The 23,952-nt window shown below is 43.7% G+C and overlaps 2 protein-coding genes across 3 annotated transcripts in view; both read right to left on the bottom strand.

Annotated features, from left to right (window-relative positions):
* tmco1 (transmembrane and coiled-coil domains 1) overlaps positions 1 to 7,041 on the bottom strand; it is a 153,132-nt gene extending 146,091 nt beyond the window's left edge. The window contains exon 1 of the mRNA XM_048976679.1: positions 7,031 to 7,041. The gene's annotated coding sequence lies outside the window, so the exon portion shown is untranslated. The remainder of the gene's footprint in view (positions 1 to 7,030) is intronic.
* tie1 (tyrosine kinase with immunoglobulin-like and EGF-like domains 1) lies at positions 487 to 21,414 on the bottom strand. 2 transcript variants are annotated; one of them, XM_048976650.1, is made up of 23 exons: positions 21,091 to 21,414; positions 18,791 to 19,087; positions 16,143 to 16,253; positions 15,399 to 15,554; positions 15,185 to 15,316; positions 13,801 to 13,941; positions 13,224 to 13,352; positions 12,979 to 13,145; positions 12,719 to 12,863; positions 12,136 to 12,294; positions 11,890 to 12,027; positions 11,412 to 11,696; positions 10,698 to 10,988; positions 9,879 to 10,072; positions 9,186 to 9,396; positions 8,604 to 8,714; positions 8,129 to 8,319; positions 5,508 to 5,621; positions 4,309 to 4,379; positions 3,605 to 3,645; positions 2,584 to 2,680; positions 1,402 to 1,501; positions 487 to 1,268 (listed from the first exon to the last, which is right to left on the bottom strand). In XM_048976650.1, the coding sequence occupies exons 1-23, from the start codon at positions 21,131 to 21,133 to the stop codon at positions 1,197 to 1,199; spliced, it is 3,396 nt and encodes a 1,131-aa protein (XP_048832607.1). In that variant the 5' UTR covers positions 21,134 to 21,414; the 3' UTR covers positions 487 to 1,196. The 2 variants fall into 2 exon arrangements, with proteins under 2 accessions (XP_048832607.1, XP_048832608.1); XM_048976651.1 differs by having other exon boundaries at positions 12,979 to 13,124; positions 21,091 to 21,413.
* Positions 21,415 to 23,952: the final 2,538 nt, after the last annotated feature.

Here is a 23,952-nt window from a genome sequence, read left to right as displayed (position 1 = left end):
TGACAGCTCCCGGCCTGCGGCTGGCTGCAGGAGGAAATCTGTGACAGATCAGTGAGCTGCAGCAGTGAAAACGCCGGGCCTTCACAGACCACAAGGTTCTGAGAAGCTGACACATGGGCTGCCCCCCCCTACCCCTACCCCCCGGCACTGGGTGAGAAACACAAAGTTGAAATTGAAAATTGGCTTCTAGTGCAACAGGAATATGATCCATTCTGGTGAGCTGTTCAGAGTAGTGCAAGGAACACGTCTAGTATGCAGGGTTAATATTGTATCCCTGGTCAATTCTTAAGACCTCAAAGGTCTTTAGAAGTGAACTGGTGAAAGAAGCACCTTTAGAGATATTCTACTTTGACGAAGGGCCACATTAAGAAGAGAGGTATCATCTGAGAACGCATGACCTCTTCGTCTACCTTCAAATGTTCTTCACAGTCAACACCTTGGTGGTGTAACATCTATAGATCATGTGTTCTCCACAAGTCCATGCCATTTTTGGGTAAATGTAGTCATCACAGAGACACTTTATTTAAAAAAAATTGAGGAATACACAATTTGTACATTCTCACTTGATAACAACAAATACATATTTGCTGATAGTGACCATGTAAAGAAGAAATAACCAGGTCAAATTCAACACTGAGAAATAAATCACGGTTATTTGCACAGAAAATATTCCATTTTAAAGATTCATAGTGAAGTACTTTACAGATTTGATAACTTGCTGATATGAAAACCAGTTTTATGTTGATTAATTATAAATGCAAGGAAACATATTTACATTTCATTTCAGTTGTATGACTTTGGTTCGCATCTCTCTTTTTGGTGCGTCTTTTTTACAACAGCACACACTAAGTGCAAAACAAAGGCATCTTACGAGATACACACCACGGACCCAGGTTGACAAAGTAGCATTTACCACTCTTCCATCCATCCTCACGTCTGCCGAGGAGAGTCAACGCTCATTTATGGAGGCGTAGAAGCTCGGCAGTAACCAGCAGAGCACCTTTTGTTGGCTCTGAGAACTCGCAGCTTTTCTGTCCGGACGTTCCTGTCGGTGTCCTTTCCCAGTGTTTCAGCTACAGTCTTTCTGGCCCGTGCGACGTCCTTAGTCCGTCGGTGCAGTGATCTTCAGGTGGGAGACAGTAGCGGTCTGAGGTGGTGCAGCTACCAAGGCTTCCAGGGTCCGGGTGGGCTGGTAGTCAGGCTTCCTCCGCAGTGGCATCTATTCCAGCGTAGGTGAAGTTCTCGAAGAGCGCCATGTTGACGTACGCCTGTATGGAGACAGCCAGGGATCTTGGGTAATTTCTAAGCCGTTCCAGGTCAGCAGCCAGCAGATGGGTTAGGTTTAGGGTTGGGTTAGGTTTAGGTTTGGGTTAGGTTTAGGGTTAGGCTCTGTGGCTTTACCTTTCTGGCCTCCTGCATTCTGTTGAGCTGCACGGAAATCTGGGTGAAAGGGGGTCTCTCATAGGGCCGATCCCTCCAGCACTGTCTCATAAGCTCATACCTGCAGATGAAACAAGATTTCACATGTAATTGGGACGGGGGGGGGGGGGGGGGGGTTGTGGTTCAGTGGAGTAGGCCTCTGTGCCTATGATCAGAAGGCTGCTGGTGTGAATCTCATGCTTGGCAGAATAGTCACATGATCAGTCAGCCCCTGAAAGAGGCCTCTAACCAGCCCCCCCCCCCCCCCCCCCGCCAAAAAAAAAAAAATGGCTAACCTCACAACCAGACCCCAAACTTCTCTCTCATTCTCACATGTATGTGTGTGTTTCTCAAAGGAGTGCATGGACAAATTAAGTGGTCTAAGCTATAACTGCGATCTGGTCGAAAGAACAGATACATCAAGATCTGAATGGCATGACAAGAAATAAATTATTACATAAAAAACAATAAATTATTTTGTATAATATACTAAGGCAGCACAGCATTGGAAAGTGGTTTTGTTTTAATAAATGCCGGGATTTTTATGAAGCAAAAAAGGTTCTCAGAAACCCATCTAGGAGTGATTTAAACAGCAAGGATGAAAATGAGCGGGGCGGCATGGTGGTGCAGTGGTTAGCACTGTTGCCTCACACCTCTGGGACCCGGGTTCGAGTCTCCGCCTGGGTCACATGTGTGCGGAGTTTGCATGTTCTCCCCATGTCGTTGTGGGGTTTACTCCGGGTACTCCGGTTTCCCCCCATGGTCCAAAAACATGCTGAGGCTAATTGGAGTTGCTAGATTGCCCATAGGTGTGCATGTGTGAGTGAATGGTGTGTGAGTGTGCCCTGCGATGGGCTGGCCCCCCATCCTGGGTTGTTCCCTGCCTCGTGCCCATTGCTTCCGGGATAGGCTCCGGACCCCCCGCGACCCAATAGGATAAGCGGTTTGGAAAATGGATGGATGGATGGATGGATGAAAATGATTATGATTGTCTCGGGGAACGCATGCAGCGCTCATACACAAGAAGCAGAGGTAAACCTTAAACTGCTTTTTAAACATGCACTCAATAACCCTGAAAAGGAATAATCTTTTAAATAGTATGGTACCTTGTGCAGTGGAGAACTCCGTGTGAGTACTTATACTTGGCTTGCTGTGAGTACTTACACTTCATCATCGCAGTTCTTGGGCTGCTCCATCCTGTAGCCCTGAGGCAACTTTTCATAAAGTTCAGCGCAGGTCATCCCACAATATGGGGTTCCACCTGAGGGATACAGCTCAGCATTACGACCTTTATCTCTGCATGTTGTGTATACAGTTTCAGTGGGTTTACGACGCAAGCCAGAAATAGATAATGAACAAGGCAGTGGGGCTTTATGGTGGCTGAATTTGTGGGTTAGATAAATAGATAAACCTTGAATTAAATTAAGGTTGAGGGTTAGTCTTTCAGGCATCAGGGTTGACCCTGCTATGTACCTTTGATAAAGTTCTATCCATCCATCCATCCATTTTCTATACTCGTTTGTCCAATGCCAGGTTGCTAGAGTCTGAAGGCTATACCATAAGTTACGAACCCACGGCAGGGAGTAACCCAGCATGGGGTAACAAACCATCGCAGGGGACACACCATTCACATACCATTCACGCACATTCACACACCATTCACACACATTCACACACCATTCACACACATTCACACACCATTCACACACATTCACACCTATGGACAATTTGGTAGCTCCAATTCACCTTAGCGTGTTCCTAAAGAGGGTTGGAAATGAGAATACTCAAGAGTAAATCCCACAATGACACGGGGAAAGCGTGCAGATTCCACGCGCAACTGAATGTCTTCATAGCTACAGGGCAAAAAAATAACTGACCTAGTCTAGATGATGGTATCTGTTTGGCAATAAGAGCACTAAAAATACATACTTCAGTATTAATTTTCATGAAATCTAACCTTAATTACCAGACAGATAACCATTATCCCTGACTGCAGGCACAGTTATGAAATTTCTTCATCAGAGATGTTTCTAACATCTTCCCTCAGGACCTACGTGGTTGCCTGTAGTACTAGATCTGTGGTAGTAACTGAGAGCAGAGCTCCTCTAACATGATTAAGATCTGCTACCTCAGGAGATGGAAAAGCCAATAAACTTCAACAAGCACTAATTATCCGTTCATTTACCTAAACTTACAATCTCCCAAAGGAGCACGCCAAAGGACCACCTGAAAAAAAAATAAGGGGAAACATTTAGCAACAATGTGCTCCAGCATGATGCTTTAAGGGTTTTCCTGTTAGGGGATTTTAAATTTCATGCGTGTTATTTTTTCGTATTAAATAAACACTGGAAGAAGGCATGAACACCACTTTGCCCAAAACCCATAAGATACTTCTTGGTTGCTGGCAAATTCATCTACAAAGCACATTTCACTTCTCTGTTTACTTAACAGTAACGGTCAGTCACTTGTGGCTTTTGGTTATCTCTGCCCCAGTTCTCTGTGGTGTGCAAGATGTACCACTCTCTGGTTCTGTAAGACAAGCCCAACTGCAGCCCAATAATTCACAGGAGCACAAACTTCATGGTGACTGGGCCTCCGGTTTCCTTTTCTTTTCAATTTAGGCACAGAATGTTCTTTGGCGCATAAAAATAGTGGTGCCAGTCAGTATGTTTTGCTTTTCCGCCCAGCTAATGTTATCTGTGCCCTACATGCAATTATCAGCAGGGCAGCACTACCCGTGCCACAACCGGCTTGTTGAACTGTGTGAAACTGGCACTGCGAAAACATGCTGATTTGCCTTTGATTGTAGGATATCAACCAAGACGCGTGTAATTTAAAGTGCACGCCGATCTCTAGTTAAAAGCGACATGTCGAAGGGGCATGGCTTACACATCACTCTTGGAGGTGTAGACGCTGTAATTTAGTGATTCGATCGCCATCCATCGTACAGGTAATCTTCCCTGAAAGGAAAAAAAGGAGGATTGTAAAAAGAAATAGTTTAGCTAATCTTTGTAGTACGACCATAGCAATAAAAAATCAGAAATAGCAAATATATCGATATTCTTCTAACCTGAATATGAGGTCTGATCATAGCGCAGGATAAAAAGACAGAAGAGGGACAGATATGATGGAAAAACATCATAAACCCAAAGGCCTGGTCCTGGTGTGACTCTGATCCTTAATATTAATGTGCAGGAACTGGAGCCAGAGGTACTAACCCCAGACTGCTGACTAAAACCAACCAAGCCACCCACACGCACCAAGCAGTACACTTCATGTACATTTGTATTAAGGGAAATCAACAGTAAGATATATACTTGTAAGTCATTCTGCCAGACCATCAAAGGTGGAGATTTCAGGTCCAGAGAGTACAAATCAGGACCAAGATTTTGTTTCAACCAATCAGTTGAGTATGAAGAGTCACATTCACAGAGTACTCAACTGGTTGGTTGAAACAAATGGATTGGTACTCTCTGGACCTGAAATCTCCACCTCTGCAGACCACCATACCTAGAAGCCACAAACTAATAACTGGTGGCAAAGGTCTTTATAAAATCTGCATTCATTTCCCATCAATTGGTGAAGTTTATATTGTGAAATAACAACAGACAAACAGACAGACAGATAGATAGATAGATAGATAGATAGATATAAACATAAACAGTAGGAGAAACAGATATAAAAGAGTATAAGGACATACACTAAAATTAAAATGGAGCCACTGCCTATTCTAAAAGTGCCCTATAAATGGGTAAAAGTAAAAATATATAAATAAGTAAATTTAAAAAGAGCCTTAGCCTGAGCCTTATCGCTAAGTGAGATTACTGACCCACCATGCATGATATTATAAATTAGTTATACTATTATAATCATGCATTGAGATGACAAGTAATATACAGTATATGGGTAGTGAAGAGGTGCAGAAAGTTTTCAAACATTGTCTCAGGTGAGCATCCATTAATAAATCCATCCCTAGCATCAGTGCCTGGGCTTTCTGAACAATGTCACCCTCCAGACTCATGGCATCACATTTGCAACAAAATCCATTCTAGCTCAGCGTGGCATCCAGCAGGCCTGGCGACACCCACCATCGTCTTCTTCACGTACACCTCCTCCCCCCTGGACAGCCCAAAGTCGGCGATCTTCGCCATCAGGTTCTCTCCCACGAGCACGTTCCTGGCCGCCAAATCTCTGTGGATAAACTGGACAGATGGGCACATGGAACATCACTGCCCGTGATCCAGGTCCCCTTCTAATGTAGTTTTACCATTCTCTTGTATTTTTAATACATCTGACCAATTCACTGATGGCTGTGAATCACGTTTTGTGGAAGGAGGATAAAAGGGCAATTATTTAATAATAATTAATGATTTTCTTCCTTTAGTTACAGTATAAATAGAAAAATTACAACAGCATAGTCAGCACAGACACAGAAACAAACCTTATAAGGTAAAACTCAGTCACATCTCGACCTGGCCACCAGAGGGAGCTGAGGGAAAACTTCAGATTTTGTCACTCAAGCTCACCTGCTTACAAGCTAATTAGATAAGTAGTAGTTAAAGATGCACCAGGCTCTGCATGTGTTGCTCATTATTCAGCCCAATGGGCTTGGAGCTCCAGGACGTTGCACGAATGTTATGGTTTTTAGTGGTTTTCGGTTTTGGTCTCTTTTGAGGATCTTGTTTCTTGGGTGAAGTTTTGCTGTGTGACCCGCTAAAACGATCTTAGTGCAATTTCAGTAAACAGAAGTTTTACTTTTACTGTGTCTCTTTGCATCCAGTTTCTATCATGCAGCTGGGTTCTCAAAGAAGAGATTATCCAGGAAACCTTGTGACAATTTACGTGCATTAAATTTACTGTTTCGAGTGGGGTATACCTTTTGGGAGATAAAGCAAAGAAATACTTTTGCATCCCATGAATTAAATCGTTTAACTTAATCAAATGTTGCGAAATGATTCAATAAGTACTATTTCCCCCTCTGAAATTGTTTTTAACTTAGCTTCTTTAATTATGATTTGCTTGCTTGTCAGTAGAACTACGTACACAGCAGGCTTGGCTATCAACAGTACCAGTGCGGCAACACAGCACTGCTTAAAGGTACGGCGCACTCAAGACTCCTGCCAAGTCAGACAAGCTAAGACTAGAAGACTAGTTGATGCTTTGGACCCCATACAGCAGCTGGGAGCAGTCGTGGCTGTTTATCGCTAATCCGCTTGTTAAGTCATGATGTCTGAATCATTTGACAGTACTGTCTCTGGGCTCAAGTTGGACACAAGGCAATATGCCGCAGTGTTGAGTTCCTCAGCGTTCTATCCATCCATCCATTTTCCAAACCGCTTATCCTACTGGGGTCCGGAGCCTATCCCAGAAGCAATGGGCACGAGGCAGGGAACAACCCAGGATGGGGGGCCAGCCCATCGCAGGACACATTCACACACCATTCACTCACACATGCACACCTACGGGCAATTTAGCAAGTCCAATTAACCTCAGCATGTTTTTGGACTGTGGGGGGAAACCGGAGTACCCGGAGGAAACCCCACGACGACATGGGGAGAACATGCAAACTCCGCACACATGTGACTCAGGCGGAGACTCGAACCCGCGTGTAAGGCAGAGGTGTGAGGCAACAGTGCTAACCACTGCACCACCATGCCGCCCCTCCTCAGTGTTCTAATCGATCTAAAACAAAAAAATCAATAAAATTGACCTTATACCTCTTTCCATGCGACCAGAAAGCATAGAGGAAGTGGCTATGCGAACTAAACAGTAATTTTTCACAATTTTTCAAGTTTAGTGCCAGGGGCGCTAACACATTCTGTGTTTATGGTAAACAAAATTCAAGGTTCGGTAGAAACCTTGGTTTCGAGTTCATGGTTTGTGCGATTTCGGTACAGCAAGGAAAACACAATTTATTCTGAGAATTCATTATTAATGCCACAAACACAATTCGTAAAAGTTGTAAAGCAAAGGCAATGTGTCGATTGACATGTGTGAATAACAAGAGGCGCATATTTGAATATTGTAAATATATATATAATAATTAAAAAATATAATGTTACAGCAATTAAGATGAAGTAAATCCAGATTACGTGTCAAACGAGTCAGGATGCTGGATGTGTCTGCATCAGCAGCATATCCCAGTTTGGTATCCCAGTTTGGTATCCCAGTTTGGTATAACAGAGCCGACAGACAGTCTCGGTTTTATCAGCTACTCTTTCTCCAGTCTTGGTGTAATTTATTGAAAAACCACAATGTTCTCAAACCACCAGTTACGACTGACTATAACCAGTTTGACCCCACAAACACAATTAGCATAATATTTCACATATTGAACACCTACTTGTGAATTTAGGTTCTGCCAGTGTTAAGCAATGTTTTCATTCCCTTCAATGTGCATACCGAGCATGAGCTGATGCACAAATAATTCCTTCCTGGAGATCAGCTACACTCCTTTCTCTGTTTGAATTAATGGAACTTAGCCCTTATTTCATCTGTTTTGTTTGTCCTTTTTCTTTAAACTTCAATTAAAGGAATTTAGTCCTTTCACCCTTAACACTGCTTGCTGAATAAAAAAGTTATGGTGAATAATTTTAGCAGTTCCACCATTATGGTACAATTTTACATCATGCATTATGTCAGACTTAACAAGCCAATGGGGGGCCGCGGACTAACAGACGATTGGCTCCAATGTTCTTCAAGGACGTACCTGTTTGTCACTGAGGTAATGCATGCCGGTTGCCACGTCGACGGCAAACTGCAGCAACTGCTGCGAGGTCAATGTGGATGCCGTGCAGTGCTCCTTGGCGAAGGCGGGGTCTGTCTCTAGGACTCTGCTCTTTCTCAAAAAGTCCAGCAGGTTCCCATAAGGTGCATACTCAATGGCGATGTAGAGATACCCTAAAAGCATCAAGCTCACGTCAGATTTTATGCAAGTATTAATTACATTATTAAAATGCTTCTTCCCTACAAAAGAGATTTAAAACTACAACGGTCAACATCACTTCTTGTGTTATATTTGGCTGTGCAGGACAAACGATTCTTGACAAACTCCTAAACGTGGTACCCTTAACATATTTTGAGAGCTTTGTAGCCATTCTCATTTAACTTAACTTCTTGGGATTAAGGTTAAGGCTGTTTCCGAGGTTCCCTCCCAGGGCAGGGGCAAAGGTCAGGCCACTCACCGCGGTTCTCGCAGGCCCCGATCAGGTTTATGATGTTGGGGTGCTGACCCAGCTTGCAGAGAACCTCCAGTTCACCCGCAAAATCTCTATGGTCATTCTCTGACGCAAACTCTACAAGGTAAGAGATATCGTACGGCAATCACAAAGAGCAGCCTATCAATGATTTCTTAAACCAATAAAAAATTACTTCTTTCCCACTTGTATTCAATGATGAACTTTCTACCTTGACACTATAACTATTCATGTGCTCTTTTGTTCACTTAATGGACTCATTAGGTGAAACTCAATACCAATGCAGAGATCGTACTTGAGGTCTTGGTAAACCGGTCTTGCTAACTTGCCTTTGAAGATTGAACTTGGGGCTCAATGAATCAAATGATCTCATTTGGGGTGAATGCAACTAATGAATCCTTGATTTTTGGGGTGGAACGTGACCAATATCCGGGGATTTTTACCACACTTGTGCACTCGAGTTCTAGGTATTGGAACTGGTCTTCGGCAATGGAAGATGACATAAGATGGGAACACGAGAACACGAGTACTACTGAGTACGAATACTGAGATTCACCCGTTGCGTCTTACCCTTCAGCATTTTAATGGCTGCGCTCATCTTGTTGCCATCCTTCTTGATCATGGCTTTTATGACCTGTCCGAAGTTGCCCTCCCCGATGACATCCTCGAACTTGATGTCCTCCCACTCTAGGATGGGGTAGGTCAGCGGTTCTGGTTGCGGCTTGGGCCGGCGGGTCAACGTCAGTGTGCCAGAGTTGAACTGCAGAATGGTCTCCTCTCCCTACATGACCAACCATTGGGAACACTTACTTACTCACACTTGACCTCCCACCATTATGCGTCTGTGCGCCAGAATGCTGAAAGATACATGCACCGTTAAGAATCGTATTAAAACAAAATAAACTAAAACTAAAATTCTTTGGACTGGATTCCTGGTACGTAAAGAACAGCAGTATTTCAACAGCCCCAGCTTGACCTTGACGGCAGTGGTGGCGATTACCACCTCGCCACCCATGCATTTGCAGGGGGCCCTTGAGATTTTGACACAGTGGCTACACTGAATATCAAATAAACATGTTTCTTATTTATGAGATGCTGAAGCAGTGTGTCCTGCTAACCAGCTAGTTAGCTGCGATCCTCTGACTCTACTCACTAGCTATTTATTTAGTTTTTGGATCATCTGAGGAGGGCAGAGGGCACTATAGTGAGTTTTTGAATTGGGCCCTTGAAGAAACAGCAGCGTAAGACAGGATTGCTGCTTACGGATCCAGACTGGTAGGTGAAGGTTCTGCGCCGACTAAACACGAGCTTCCGTATGCAGAAGAGTCCCAGTAGGGCCACCAGGATGGTCACGCAGGTGACGGTCACGGAGCCCACGACGGCCACCAGGAGCTGGTAGTCGTCCTTCCCTGGCCTTCCTCCCACGCCCTGCATAGTCGGGGGGAAGCTGGGTGAGCCTGCGGCACAAGAACAACAGTGTCATGAATGGACGGCCCGAAAAACAGAACGGAACTATGCACTTGATACACCCTTCTGCAAACTAATTGAAACAAGTTGTCACACAGACATGCATGCGGCGGCCTGGGGACTGTTGGTTTGCACGGCCAACAGAGCAGAGAGTGCGCGGAGTGGATGGACAGAGGCGGCACTGTGCCCACAGACCGGCAGATCTGCTCGGGTGGGGTTAGAGCTGGGTGGTATGGCTGGGTTTCATCCATCCATGTATGTCTCAAGTGAATGCTATGGGCTTAGGGAGCCTGCCTATGTCATCATGGGGTTACCTCTGGTCCTCTGGTTTCCCCCCACAGTCCAAAATCATGCCGAGGTTAACTGGAGTTGCCAAATTCGCCATAGGTGTGAATGGTGTGTGTGCCCTGTGATGAACCGGCGCCCCATCCTGCATTAATGTCTTATATTTCTTTATCAATCCACCAGATCCTAATTACAAGTTGAAAAATATGAATTAATGTGACTGTGATGTCCGTCTTAACTGTGGTCAGTCTGTCTGCATATAGACGTGACAACTTGTTTTAATTAACTTGTAGTTCTGGATATGGTTCTTCAAGCGAAGGTGATGCTCACCATCTCCGTATGTTGATGCCAGGACAAATTTGCTCCACTCGCCCAGCACCTTGGAGACGGCTCGCACCCGGAACTGGTAGAGCGTGCTGCTGTTGAGCTCCATCACATGCTTGCTGGTCTTGTTGCCGTCGTCCGTATCCACCCATGGGATCAGGCTCTCCTGGCCCACAGGGAGGTATTCAATAATGTACTTCACGATGCCGCCGTTGGGGTCCTCCGGTGGCTGCCATTTTAGCAGAACAGTGTTGCTGGAGATGGGGCTGGCTTGCACATTTCTGGGGGGTGATGGTCCTGGGGAGGGACAAACCATCTATGTCAGTGTTTCCCAACCCAGTACTTGTAGACCCACATATGTACCATATGGATTTTTGCTCCTTCCAAGCTCCTGATCAAAATCGTGGACTGTCTGCGGGGCCCCAAAGATTGAGAAACACTTTGATTAGATTGATCTATGTTGTTTTTGCAAAACACATGCTTAACAACTTTTTGACTGGTTTTCCTCATATAACATTCACTTTTTTTGAATCCAAATATAGTTTGATTTTCAAAAGCAACAGTTATGTGAGGCAGCTTGGAACTTAGCATGTTGATATAATCTGTCACCTTCCAGGAAGTGACGAGAATGAAAATGAATAAGAATGTTGAATGCTGGAGGCCCGCTGGAGGGACTGAAGGAAATGAGTGCCCTCTGCTGGCTGAAGAGGTGAAAATTACCCAGGCTGTTGAGTCGGACGGAGAGGGGTTTCGAGGGAGGCCCCAAGCTGCCGCAGTTGATCAGTCTGACGATAACTTGGTAGTCCCGGTAGTACTCCAGGTTGTAGAACTTGGTGGAGTGCACATTAAGCAGGGTCTGCTCATTGGCCAGCTTCACATCCTTGGGCCCGTAGAGCTCGACCAAAAAGCCAGTGGCCACATCAGAGCTTCTGGGAGATGACCAGCGGACTGTGACGTTATGGCCCTCCTGTGAGCTGGAATCAATCTCCGGCCTCACCGTGGGTTCTATCGGTGCGTGATGCTCAGTCAGAAAGGCATTGCTACACAAACCTGTCCTGTTCTCCATGTTTCATTCACGAGACTTCATTTTAGCTTCATAAATATTTCTGGATTTCAAAGCATGGTGACCGACTTTGACCAGGAAAACTGGTTAGAAGATGAATACATGAGAACAGGATGAAGCATTGTGTGTACTCACCCGGGCAGTCCGTTTCCATGACCGCTTCGGGCCCCGGGGGGCCCTCTCCCCCCTCCCCAGGACGCGTGAGCTGGAGCTTAACAAAGTACCTTGTGGACGGCTTCAGGTTCATTAAAGTGATGGGCTCCACGCCGTAAACTGAAAGGTGATGGGGTAGGAGGTCACCACCCAGGGAGATGACGTGTATGTCCATATGTCAAGGATTCAAGACGAGACAATAATGGACAAGAAAAAAGAACAAACTACCTATGATGGAAGACCAAGAAACTTCGGTTTCCATTGGCTTGTAGAGGAGCTTTCTGGAGATAATTGGCCCGTCGCCTTTGTAATTGACCTCGGGATTGACGATCAGCTGTTTGCTCCTCTTTTCCAGCAGTGTTGGGGAGGTCATGGGACAAGGGGGCTCTGATGGGAGAAAAATCAAATGCTTAAATGGCTATAGTAAACAAGCAACCCTGTCAAGTAAGGTAAACAAACAACCCCAAGTCAAGATGGGCATTAAAGCACACTCATCAAATCACTGTTGTTAATTAATGCAGCGGTTTAAATAGCTTTCGATTTGCTTTTATTCAGCATTAGTACAGTACAGGTATATAGAATTTTTTTGGTTTCTGAAGATCCAATGTCACTATTCTAAGAGACACACATGTACATGTCAGAGCAAAGCCTGGGGACAGAGGGCTGGGTTTCCCAAGTTATGGGGTTATATTAATATACAGCCTTTAGCTTATTTCGAAGCTTCTTAGTGAAGGAAAGGGTCTTCAAGGCCGAAAAAGAGCTGTGATTGGTGATAAAGGCACGTTTGAAAAAACGATTTAGGTGACCTTACCTTTGACGGTCAGGTTGAATTTGCGTGTGTCCTGCCCCCCATTGGTGGCAACACGACATTCCCAAACCCCCCCATGTTCCAAGGATAGATGTGGGATCTCAAACTGGGCTGTGCTCTTGTTGGAATCCATTGTCGTATGGGAGGCCTGAGTGTTTGTCAGACAGGGGCGTTTACATCAAAAATGCCGCGGCATGGAATATCAATCCCCCCTGCCATTGGTACTATCCCAACCAATAATGCCACATGAGATCCCCTCTGACCTTCAGAATGGTGCTGTCCGTTTTGCGGAGCTCGATGCTGGTGTGGCTCGGCAAGGGGGTGCCCTTGGCAGAGCACAGGATCTTCGGGCTGGAGTTGCGGTTCCACTCGAGACTGCTCGCCATGTCCAGGATCTGAGGTGCATGGTCTGCCGCAAGAACGTGAGGAACTGAGGGGTCAGGAGGTTGCCATTGGCTGACTGTAGGTGGATATTTAATGATCCCATACCTCCAAGATTCACATTTACCTGATTTCTCGCAGTTGCGCCCACGCCAGCCAGTAGGACACTGGCACCCACTGAATCGATTACAGACCCCGTTGTTCTTGCACTTGCAGTGTAGCTTGCAACCAGCGCCATACGTGTCTTTGCCACAAGCTGCCGGATTGGGGAGGCACATTTAGAGTGGGGGAGTGCTCTCTCTACTAGCGGCATTTCCACTGACCTAGTCTATGCATACTTTGAATATGCAAACTGAAAAATAATGAAATACTTAGATATCACAAAAAAAACTTTGCAAATCTCACAGCGTTTGCTTGGTTTTGTGGTGGGTTGAAAAGGAGATGGAAAGCACTAGAAACGAAAGTTGCAAATTGGTCGATACGCAGGACATGATAATTAGTTCTTCTAGAGCTACTAACTCATAACAAAGTAGGAGACATAAATCTTAATCTTGCAGGATTATAAATCACACAAATTATTTGCATGACACGCATTAATGGAGACATAACATATTCATGATTCAGCTTTGTCATCTTATAGAAAATTTGCTTATGCTTTGTGCAAAACTTTAACAAAATGCAAGAAACGGAACAAAAAATCTTACGTCCGGTGCAGTGAGCTCCATGCCACCCGCTGGCACAGGTGCAGCCAAAAGGATCAGAGAGGCAGAAGGTCAGTCCTCTGCAGTTCTGCTCTGACCGGCAGGATTCCTGGCAGTTCTGGCCGAACATTCCCTCTCTGCAAGCTTAAAGAAAATGAGAAAACCAGAATCGCCAACAGGAGTTTTTTTACAGCAGAGAAAGAAAGAACAGCCACGTGTATTTCAGCAGTCTATAAATCTCTATGGGTTCACGGGAGAATAAATCGAGAAAATGTTCCCAAGTTGAATTTTTGGTGATTCTTAATGTCCAGCAGAAGCATTTCATATATAGAGTCTTGAAGCATTAATCATTAATTTTGTTACTTCACTTTGCATTTATTTTTTCTTAAAAATGCAAACGGCATTTGAAACCGTCAAACCTTAAAAACAAACAAAATCATTTACAAGCTCAACAAAAACTGCTCATAAATTACACATTGGCTCGAATAACTTTTATCTTTGTGCGGCAATTGTGATTTCAATGATTTTGAAATAGAGAAAATCTCTGTCTTAACTCTAGGTCAACCTGTGAATTTACAGAAGATAATCAGCCACAAATGCAAAACAGCTGTGTAAATACTCCAACTTAGTTGCATAAGAGTAAAACCCAAATGAATTTACCTAAAACCAAAAACTAACCACAAGGAACCCAGTTATCAGCAAATAAAACTTCTACTAGCGAGTTACACACAGTCAGTTTAAATACAGCGATATGGCCGAAGGCATCAGGAAAACCGGGTTCCCACCAAACATGTGAGCAGTAGAAAGTATCACTCCAGAAATCCCGACAGTATGTCATCTCTTTGGGAAGCTTGTTATGATCAAAAGGTTGCAAACTAAATGCTTGACTGCTGAGGGAACCATCTATAGTCTGAAGGTCAATTAAAACCTGGAAGGCAGAGATAGCCACAGAGGGCCAACAAGAAGAGTAAGGAAGTTCCTGCCATGAATCCTAAGGAGATTCAGTCCGGGAAAAAGGAGGCGTGAGAGTCTCAGCAGAAACAGCTGCACATATAGCCATTACTGTGGGAAAATAATAAGGGCTCTATCACTGCAACAGTCACTGACATTTCAATTTATTTTTCGGTGATAATGTCACGGTAGAATATGAGCCTGGAGCAGATGCCAGTTTAACACCAGGCACACAGACAAATTATGGGCAGTTTAGAGTCTTTTGGAAGGCCGCATAACATGACTTGAACCCCCAACCCTGAAAGCCTAAGCAAACAGAGCTACCCGCTGATCCACTGTCACAGTCAAACAGTCCTCAAATTTAAGAAAATAAATGCATTCTTTTTATACGTTGCAGCTTTGTTCTGACCAGCCTGCCCTGAAGGTGTTGCCTCACCGGTTTCACAGTGCGTTCCCATGAAGCCCGGTGGACAGATGCAGTCACCCTCGTTGTCATGACAAACGCCTCCGTTCAGGCAGTTGGGACAGTCCTGGTCACAATTAGGACCCCACTTCTTATCTCTGCATGCTGGTGAATGCAAACATGCATGTTGTCGGTTGTATGGAAATGCAGCAGGTTTCAGCTTGGACACGCAGAACGGCGGCCATACCTCTAACGATAAGCCTCATGTAAGTGCCATACAGGGGGCTGTCTCCCATGTAGTTGGCACTGTAGACACCTTCAAGGCTTTTTGTCAGATTCTCTATTTGCAAGGTGGCCGTGTTGTTCATAAACTCAGTCCAGTGTGTGGTATAGTGAAAGTTTCCTGCGGGACCCAGGAACACGTGAAAAGCCAATGAGACAGACTGTCTTTATATGAACAAGATATATCTTTAAACTAGGGCTGTCAATCAATAAAAAAAAATTACAAATTAATCGCACATTTCGCAACCAATTAATCACGATTAATCGCAACTAAAACACTTCTTAAGGCTAAAGCTTGTTATAATGCATATTGAAATGTGAAAATCAATCACAAATCTAATGCAGAATAATCACAAAGGATGCATATTTCAGATATAATGACGTAGTAGCTCATGAATGACAACAGTGCAAAAAAAAATGTCTCATGCGATGATTCATATGGTTTATACGGTAGCCACACAATATATGGCGCGATGACATTGTTTATTGCGTTAATTAATTGCTTTAATTGCCTCAATTTATTTGAGTAAGTATTTTAGATTAATTGTAATGATTAACGTGTTTAACTTTGCAGCCGTACTTAAAACACAGAATGTGATCTTTACATTTATTCGAAAAGCGGAGAGAGACAGTCAGTGAAGCAGTTTAGCGCCTTGCTCAGTGATTCTGGAAAATCGATGATTCATGATGATTTCAGATGGTGACTCACCATTAAATTTCCATGTCACGTCTCTCTTTTGGGGGGCTAGGACATGCATGACCAGATCGACTGTATCTCCAGGGCTGGCTGTTACTGTAAGCTGACGTGGACGAAATTGTTCTTGCACCAAGGAAATGAAAAAGCCAAATTGTTAGAAGAAACATAGTATAATACAGTCAGCAAAATTACTTACAATACATACGCTATATTGCTAAATGTATCGGGACACCTGCCTTAATACACACATGGACTTTAATGACATCCCGTTCTTAATGCATAGGCTTTAATATGGAGTTGGCCCACCCTTTGTAGATATAACAGCTTCAACTCTTCTGGGAAGGCTGTTCACAAGGTTTGGGAGCGTGTTTATGGGAATTTTTGATAGGGATGCACGATATGAAAAATTTTAACTGATGACCCAATAATTAAGTGCTTGTCATTTCTGGTTCCAGTACCGATAACCAATGCGTCCATGTTATTATATTTACTATAATTTTCATATAATCTGCAGTTTGTGCACCCAGTCGACTAGAAAATCTAAGATTCACTGATGAAACTGACATTTTAGTAGCGCTGGCCTACTAAACAGTAAACAGTAAAATCATACCGGTTAAGAAAATGTCACTATCAAGTTAAATGTAAACAATTTTTCTTAATTAATATATTTCAAAAACGTTCGTGAACATATTTTATGTAAGTAATAACCAATAAAACATGTCGCTATCCAGCTAAAAATATGGTTGCAATAAAACATGTTGGTCTTTCAAAAAGACATTTATAAACGCATTTTGTTGATGTGAACTTGTTGCAGCGGTAAGGTGAACTTAAAACTTTTGGGGTACTTTGAAACTGCATCATCGCGATTGCGTCATTGGCTTAATGGCTGAGCTGTATGTCACAACCGGAAGAAATTTTGCATGACAGTGTGCTGGCGTCCACATCATCAGTTAGACACAGGCTGTTTTAAAACCTACCTGCCTATTAGCCTACTTTATCGGATCTATTTATCGGATGTAATTTATTTATTGGAAGAATAATTTCATCACAATAATCACAATCACAATAATATCAGCCCATATTTAATTTCACCACATATCAGCCGATATTTTATCTGTCCGATTAGTATCGTGCATCCCTATTTTTTGACCAATCTTCAGGAGAGCTGGCTCGCTCTAATTCATCCCAAATGTGTTCTATCAGGTTAAGGTCAGGACAAGTTCCTCCATGTTGTTATGGACCTTGCTTTGTGAACTGGTGCGCAGTCATGTTGGGACAGGAAGGGGTCATCCCCAAACTGTTCCCACAAAATTGCCCAAAATGGCTTAGTTCCCTTTCACTGGAACTAAGGGGCCAAGGCCAGCCCCTGAAAAACACCCCCACATCATAACCCCCCCTCCACCGAACTTTACACTTGTCACTATGCAGTCAGGCAAGTACCGTTCTCCTGGCAAACCCAGATTCATCCATCGGATTGCCAGACAGAGAAGCATGATTCATCATTCCAGAGAACACGGCTCCACTGCGCTAGAGTCCAGTGGCGAATAGACTTATTGCACAGGTGGCATCCTATCACGGTACCATGCTTGAATTCTCTGAGCTCCTGAGAGTGACCCATTCTTTCACAAATGTTTGTAGAAGCAGTCTGCATGCATAGGCGCTTAATTTTATACACCTGTCACCATGGAAGTGATTGTAACACCTGAATACAATGATTTGGAGGGGTGCCCCAACACTTCTGGCAATATAGTGTATGTACTTTATTTAAATTAAGCAACTACATTAGAACACCATTATAAACCGAGTTGGATAGTTCAGTTCCAGAAAGTACATCTAGTTGGTTGAAACAAAACTATAGTCTCTGTTCTTAATTTTTGGGCATTCTACGTACTTCTGGTTATAAATATAACATTTACCAAGTCAGTGGCACAAAGAGCAGTATATTATTCAGTATAACAAAAAAACCAGACTTAACTGGTAAAACACACTCAGTTACAAAATAGTGTGAATCCACTAGCACGTTCACCGACGGTGTGTTTAAACTTTACCCCTGTGAATTATCTATTAATATATACCGCATTACTACAAGACAAGAGAAATGAAATAAAGCAAGAAAATAAGTGTATGAATGCAAATAATTGTGCTAAATTAACTCTTCTATTCCCAGAATGCTTCTCTCTAACCAGGAAGTTATGGTCATATAGGGAGGGGATTGGTGCAATAAATGAATAAATGTCTACATATCCATCTTCCATATCATTTAACGTGTATGGCAGTGATTCTGAATTTTTTTTGATACTGGCCAATCGGAGGGGCAGGGTCAACCGAAAACTCAACTGTTGAATGACTCTACTGATCATTTGAAGACCCTGAAAACCCCCCAGGGTGTCGTCAACCCCCATGGTTCAAGAACTTCTGCTGTATAGGACGGGGCCTGGCATCTATCCTAGCAAGCACTGGGCACGCAGCCGAGGAACACCCCACGCTGGACTCCAACACGCAGTTGTGCAAGTTTGGGGCAGCAGCGCAAAAGTGGAGAAAACTGCACACACACAAGGCTGGGGACTCCATCACGAATGAAAAAGCACTGCTGAATCACTTTGCTTTTACCAAATCTTGTGTCAGACGTCGTCGCAACATTCAGGGTGCAGGTATGGTACCTTTCTCAAAGTTGCTGATAAGTGTGACGGTCGTGAGCCGCTTCTGGCTCTTCTGAGCGATGCAGTAGAAGATGCCTTGCTTGTTCAACTTGTGGAACTCGTTCACTCTGATCTCCTGTGGACGGGACTGCTCCGTTTTATAGATGGTCGGCAACGCCAGCTGGACGATGCTGTTGTCCCTTTTAATTTGAAGCTTGATCTCCTCAGGGTCACGCTCTCCTGATATGCAGGTCAGGAAGAACTTCGAGACTGAAGAAGCTCCTGTATTGGATATTAATGTCAAGTCCATAACTGCTCCTGTAGAAAGTACATAACACATGATGGTGAGGCTGTTATGTTCACATTAATTTTACTGTATTAGATCATGTTTATTACATTTTTGAAACAGAAACCAAGCAAAAATCTAAAGAAAAAAAATGATCTCATGTGATCCTCCCGCAACCACAGTCCTTCAAAGAATTAAATCCTGAAATTTCTGGAGCTTAAATGCTGAATCAGACATCCTACCTTAGGCTGAGTTTCTCGAAGCCTTCTTAATGCTACGTTGTTCTATGTTATAAAATATTACTCAGCAGAACCTCGCCCAGAGTGCCTGAACACCCAGGGTCCGCCCTGCCACTAAGGGTGTTCAGGTCGATACTGACATATTAATTCTTTCCTCTCTTTATCTGAATGTTTCATTTTGAGAATCGATTTTAGCGCTAAAACATTTTTTTTTAAACCTAGTAATCCATCCATCCATCCATTTTCCAAACCGCTTATCCTATTGGGTCGCGGGGGGTCCGGAGCCTATCCCGGAAGCAATGGGCACGAGGCAGGGAACAACCCAGGATGGGGGGCCAGCCCATCGCAGGGCACACTCACACACCATTCACTCACACATGCATACCTATGGGCAATTTAGCGACTCCAATTAGCCTCAGCATGTTTTCGGACTGTGGGGGGAAACCGGAGTACCCGGAGGAAACCCCACGACGACATGGGGAGAACATGCAAACTCCACACACATGTGACCCAGGTGGGGACTCGAACCCGGGTCCCAGAGGTGTGAGGCAACAGTGCTAACCACTGCACCACCATGCCGCCCCTAAACCTAGTAATATAATATAAAATTCTTGTATTATAGCTCTCAAGCACGTAACCTACTACCAGCCAGGGTTGCCCATAAGGTGGAGAAAGAGGAAGATCTTCAGAGGCACAGACACTAGCGACTAGGAAAACGGAACAATCCATCTGATGGAACTTGCCCTCCTCAGTCAGCAAATTTTATCATCAGGGCCAGGCTGGTGCCGAATATGGGCGTTGGCGATAAAGACCTTAGTATTGAATCGAATCAGATCGAAAACAAAATCAGTGGCATTGACTACCCCCGTTGACCACATGCATACAAAATGGGCAAATTAGTCTAAATGTAGGTGGAATCCCAGACTGCACTGGGAGGAAGTGCCGGTTCCACACTGGTGAAGCAGAGGCAGGATTCAAACCCCCCCAAAGCTGTAGGTGTGAAGCAACAGCAAAACCCACCGGGCCACTTGGAATGGAATTTGATTATTTCGAACATGTATTTCCACAGTAAGTTTTATTTAACCCCCCCCCCCCCCATCTCACCATGACCCCTGCAAAAAAATGTAGAAAAACAAAGGACCTGAAGAAGGCACCACGTTATATGTCCGGTATACAGGCTACAGTTTATGAATAGATATAATAGTATTTAGTCTTGCGCGATATTAACCATTTTTACGGTTTTTACCTGTTCTAAAACGCATAGTTCATTTTTTAGTGGAAATTCCATAAGCATATTTTTCAGGGGGTTAGTTAAACGGCATTGCTGAAAAGTTGGTGGCAGTATTACCAAATTGCATTTACGAAGTGTTCCGCTTGCGACACATATTCAATTGGCACTCAATTGTTACAATAGTTTTTGTACATTTTAAGACCCACCTTGACAGAAAGATAAAGAGTGGGGGCCAAATACCAAAATGAGACACCACAAAATAAGACAAAATAAGTAAATAAGACAAAATAACGTTACACTGGAATTTCCACAACAGTTATTGATTTTACATTAATGAATCAAATATGCAAACACATTTATTAACATGTTGTATGAAAAATGTTAATTTTTAGTACTTCAGATCTCCTTTACGTTATTGCAATATAACAAATTACTTTAACTGTACAGTATAAATGTTTTATCGAGTTAAAGTCAACTTTTTACGTTTCAAATCGCTGGTTCATCAGCGAACCTTAAATACAGACAAAACCTACGATAAAAAGAATTAATATATATTTTCTCATACCCGATCCTGAGATGCAGAATAAGAAATAAATCAGGCCGGTCATAATTTAAACGTATGAAGCGTGTCCGTCGAATTAGTGGCAATGACCCCCGCTGTTTCCCTGTCAGAAATATTCACTTTCCAGCTTACGGTCCTCGCATGCGCAGTAGTTTAGCCCGTTAATGCGCATTTCTCTTTATTCCTCTTAATTCGGCGGCTTCGCTTCTTCTGGACTTTCTTCTTCGGGACGCAAAAAAAGGTTGCGGAGGGGAAAGCTACTATTCCACTAGCTTGCATTGAGTGAGCTGATTATTGTGGGTGGGAAAGGAAAGGAAAGGAAAGGAAGGAAAAGCATCATCGACGGAAAAGGCGCCGATGAAGCTCCAATGGCGCTAGTTGTGCCACTTGGATTTAAAAAAAAAAACAAGTTAAACTAATAGTACCGCAGAAAAGAGCTCCACCCAGTATAGAGACCTTAATGTGTTTCGCATATTGAATTTAAGTGACACTCTTAAATAACTATTTTAAATGACTGAAGCATGAGTATCAAACATCTGTGTATGTATGATGTGTTCACAGCACATTCCTAGGTCTACATTTTGCATACGAAAATAATGGCAGTACAAAATCACCTTATTGGATTGATGTGGAAGCATCTGCAACCACCTGAACTACGGTCCTCCATCTGAAGTCACAGCCCTGTCATGAAGTGAACGTTATAGCCTGTAGTATATACTCCATGCGGTTCCCTTAACCCACCAAGCCAATACCTGCTGGCTACTGACAGGCACAAAGAGAATGAACCTGCATAGATAAGCTCCAAAAACCGAACCAAACCTCTGGCAGGGTTACAATCAACCCACTGCTCCCAATGCTGATGACTGAGCAGCGAGTTTGCGTGTGGGCTTTGAGTGAACCCAACCCAGAGCAGGCTCAATTTCCCGATTAATTAGCGGCAGGTGTGACAGTGAAATGTTATTAGTAGCTAATACCTGGTTAGCCAGACAAATTATGATCCAGTCTACATACTGTGTGTGGTTCTTAAGACCAGAAAGTGGGATGCAGCAAATTGGCTGAGGTGGGTGAAAGGAGGAGTTCCAATGTGCTCTTGCAAATAGCACATAAAGGATTTACCATTATTGGTTCATTCCCTCCTTTCTGTTCCTCCTCTCGCATTCTCCCCTTCTTTTCCCGACTCCTTCTCACTTGTGCTGCGCTGAGACATCCTCCCCTATGATCTACGGCGCCCGCATTTCCTGCATTAATGCATTAATAAACATCGTAGTCTTACATCCCAGAAAGCCATGCGCAAAGATTAAATAGCGTAGCTTGTAATATTCTAGTCACAGTGTCTTTTCCAGTTCTGTTTGCTAATATTCAGTCCACTCCGTGACAACTGGAATAAGAGATTATGCAGTGTAAACTGACTGCAATTGCAGATAAATTCTCCATTGTAGGCTGAGAGTCTTTCTCTGCTGTAGTCCACATAATTCAGTCTGAAAAAGTGCTTCCTTAGTGTGTTTTGTCTTTCTCGCTTTTCCTTAATTACATGGCAAAGCACCAGTGTGTCACTTATAACAGTGATTCATGAACAATTAGTGCCTAATGTGCGTGTATTTGGGCGAGCTTTTGATGGAGATGCGTATATGTTTTCTTTACATTTCCTGACATCCCCCTACACTGGAAGACTGCATTTGTCATTGTTTGGACTTTCCTGTTTTTCAAATCATGCCTTGAATAAATGGATTTCCCCCCCCCCCACCAGTAGCGTGATGTCGGACCTAATAATACCATCAGCGTGTTGGCTGAGATAGTGTGTTTGATGCCATTCCAGAGTTTTGGGGTCACCATATTGCTCTCGATCTCCCTATCAGCATTACCGAAGCAATGTGGTCCATTTTATTCTGAGCCTTACTGTATGTCCGCAGCCCTGCAGGGAAGTACTGCTTGGCTGAGGAGTGTTTGTGTCTGTGTATAACGCCACAAATAGCAAGTCACCTTGAGAGGTACTTCCTGTTTCCTGTGTTCAAGGTCGTGGGCCGCCTCACCAAGCCTATTCCCGTTTACGGCAGACACGTGCATGGGTTTATGCTCCTCTGGCACCGCCGTCCATGCCGAGACCCTAACCAGAGGTGAAGCAGTGGGTGGAGGTCCTGGCCATGTAGTAGAGGGAGCAAGGGAAGGAAATGGAGGGTGGAAGTATGCATTTGGGTTTGAGAAAAGCAAGGCTCTCCTATCAACTCACACCTTTTGTTCAGCATGCTGTATCGAATCTTGGTCTACATTGGGTTAAATGATGCACAGCACCATGAAAAAGTCTTAGGCAGCCAGAGAAAATGATGTTTAAATGGTCTCTATGTTGTTGTAAAACTATGATGTTATACCTGTCAAAGTGTGTCAGCTCAGCCACTTCAAACCCTCTGCTAAAATCACCCCGTTATTTCCAGCAACCACACAACACACCCATGTACATATTTTTTGACTCGACCACTAGCACGCCTCGTATAGCTGAGCCGTATCTCACTGACTTATGTAACTAACTTATGTAACTTAATTAACGAAGTGAGCTGGTGGTGACATTTTATAATTCCATGGAGTGGCTGAGGTGCCCCTGAGGAGAGGCTTGGGGCCTGAAGTGGTGATCATCTAGATATCAGTAACTTTTTGGTGAACAGAAGCAATTTCTGGGCCTGAGTCCACTAAAACATTCTTTAGTCCCCCCCCCCCCCCCCAAAAATAAAATAAATGTAGCCTAATTAGTTCAAATAACATGCATTCATTTTTATTATAATTAGACCCCCTAATAAAAGCTATGCCCCCCTTTTCATAAATCACTAGTGACATTCTGGTATGTAACAACTAACTCACGTGCTGTTTCTGTTT

Source organism: Brienomyrus brachyistius, chromosome 15, assembly GCF_023856365.1.
Source record: "Brienomyrus brachyistius isolate T26 chromosome 15, BBRACH_0.4, whole genome shotgun sequence".
Classification (NCBI taxonomy): Eukaryota; Metazoa; Chordata; class Actinopteri; order Osteoglossiformes; family Mormyridae; genus Brienomyrus; species Brienomyrus brachyistius.
Note: the sequence above shows the minus strand (reverse complement) of the source record. Positions and strands in the feature narration are given on the sequence as shown.

What these genes read in the sequence shown, in the direction of transcription:
- tie1 (XM_048976650.1), bottom strand. Translation starts at nt 21,133, where the DNA reads ATGACCGGCCTGATTTATTTCTTATTCTGCATCTCAGGATCGG. An exon ending in ATTCAACCTGACCGTCAAAG is followed by an intron (nt 12,295 to 12,718) that starts GTAAGGTCACCT and finishes TTCTCCCATCAG; the next exon opens with AGCCCCCTTGTCCCATGACC. An exon ending in CGTCCGACTCAACAGCCTGG is followed by an intron (nt 10,989 to 11,411) that starts GTAATTTTCACC and finishes GTCCCTCCCCAG; the next exon opens with GACCATCACCCCCCAGAAAT.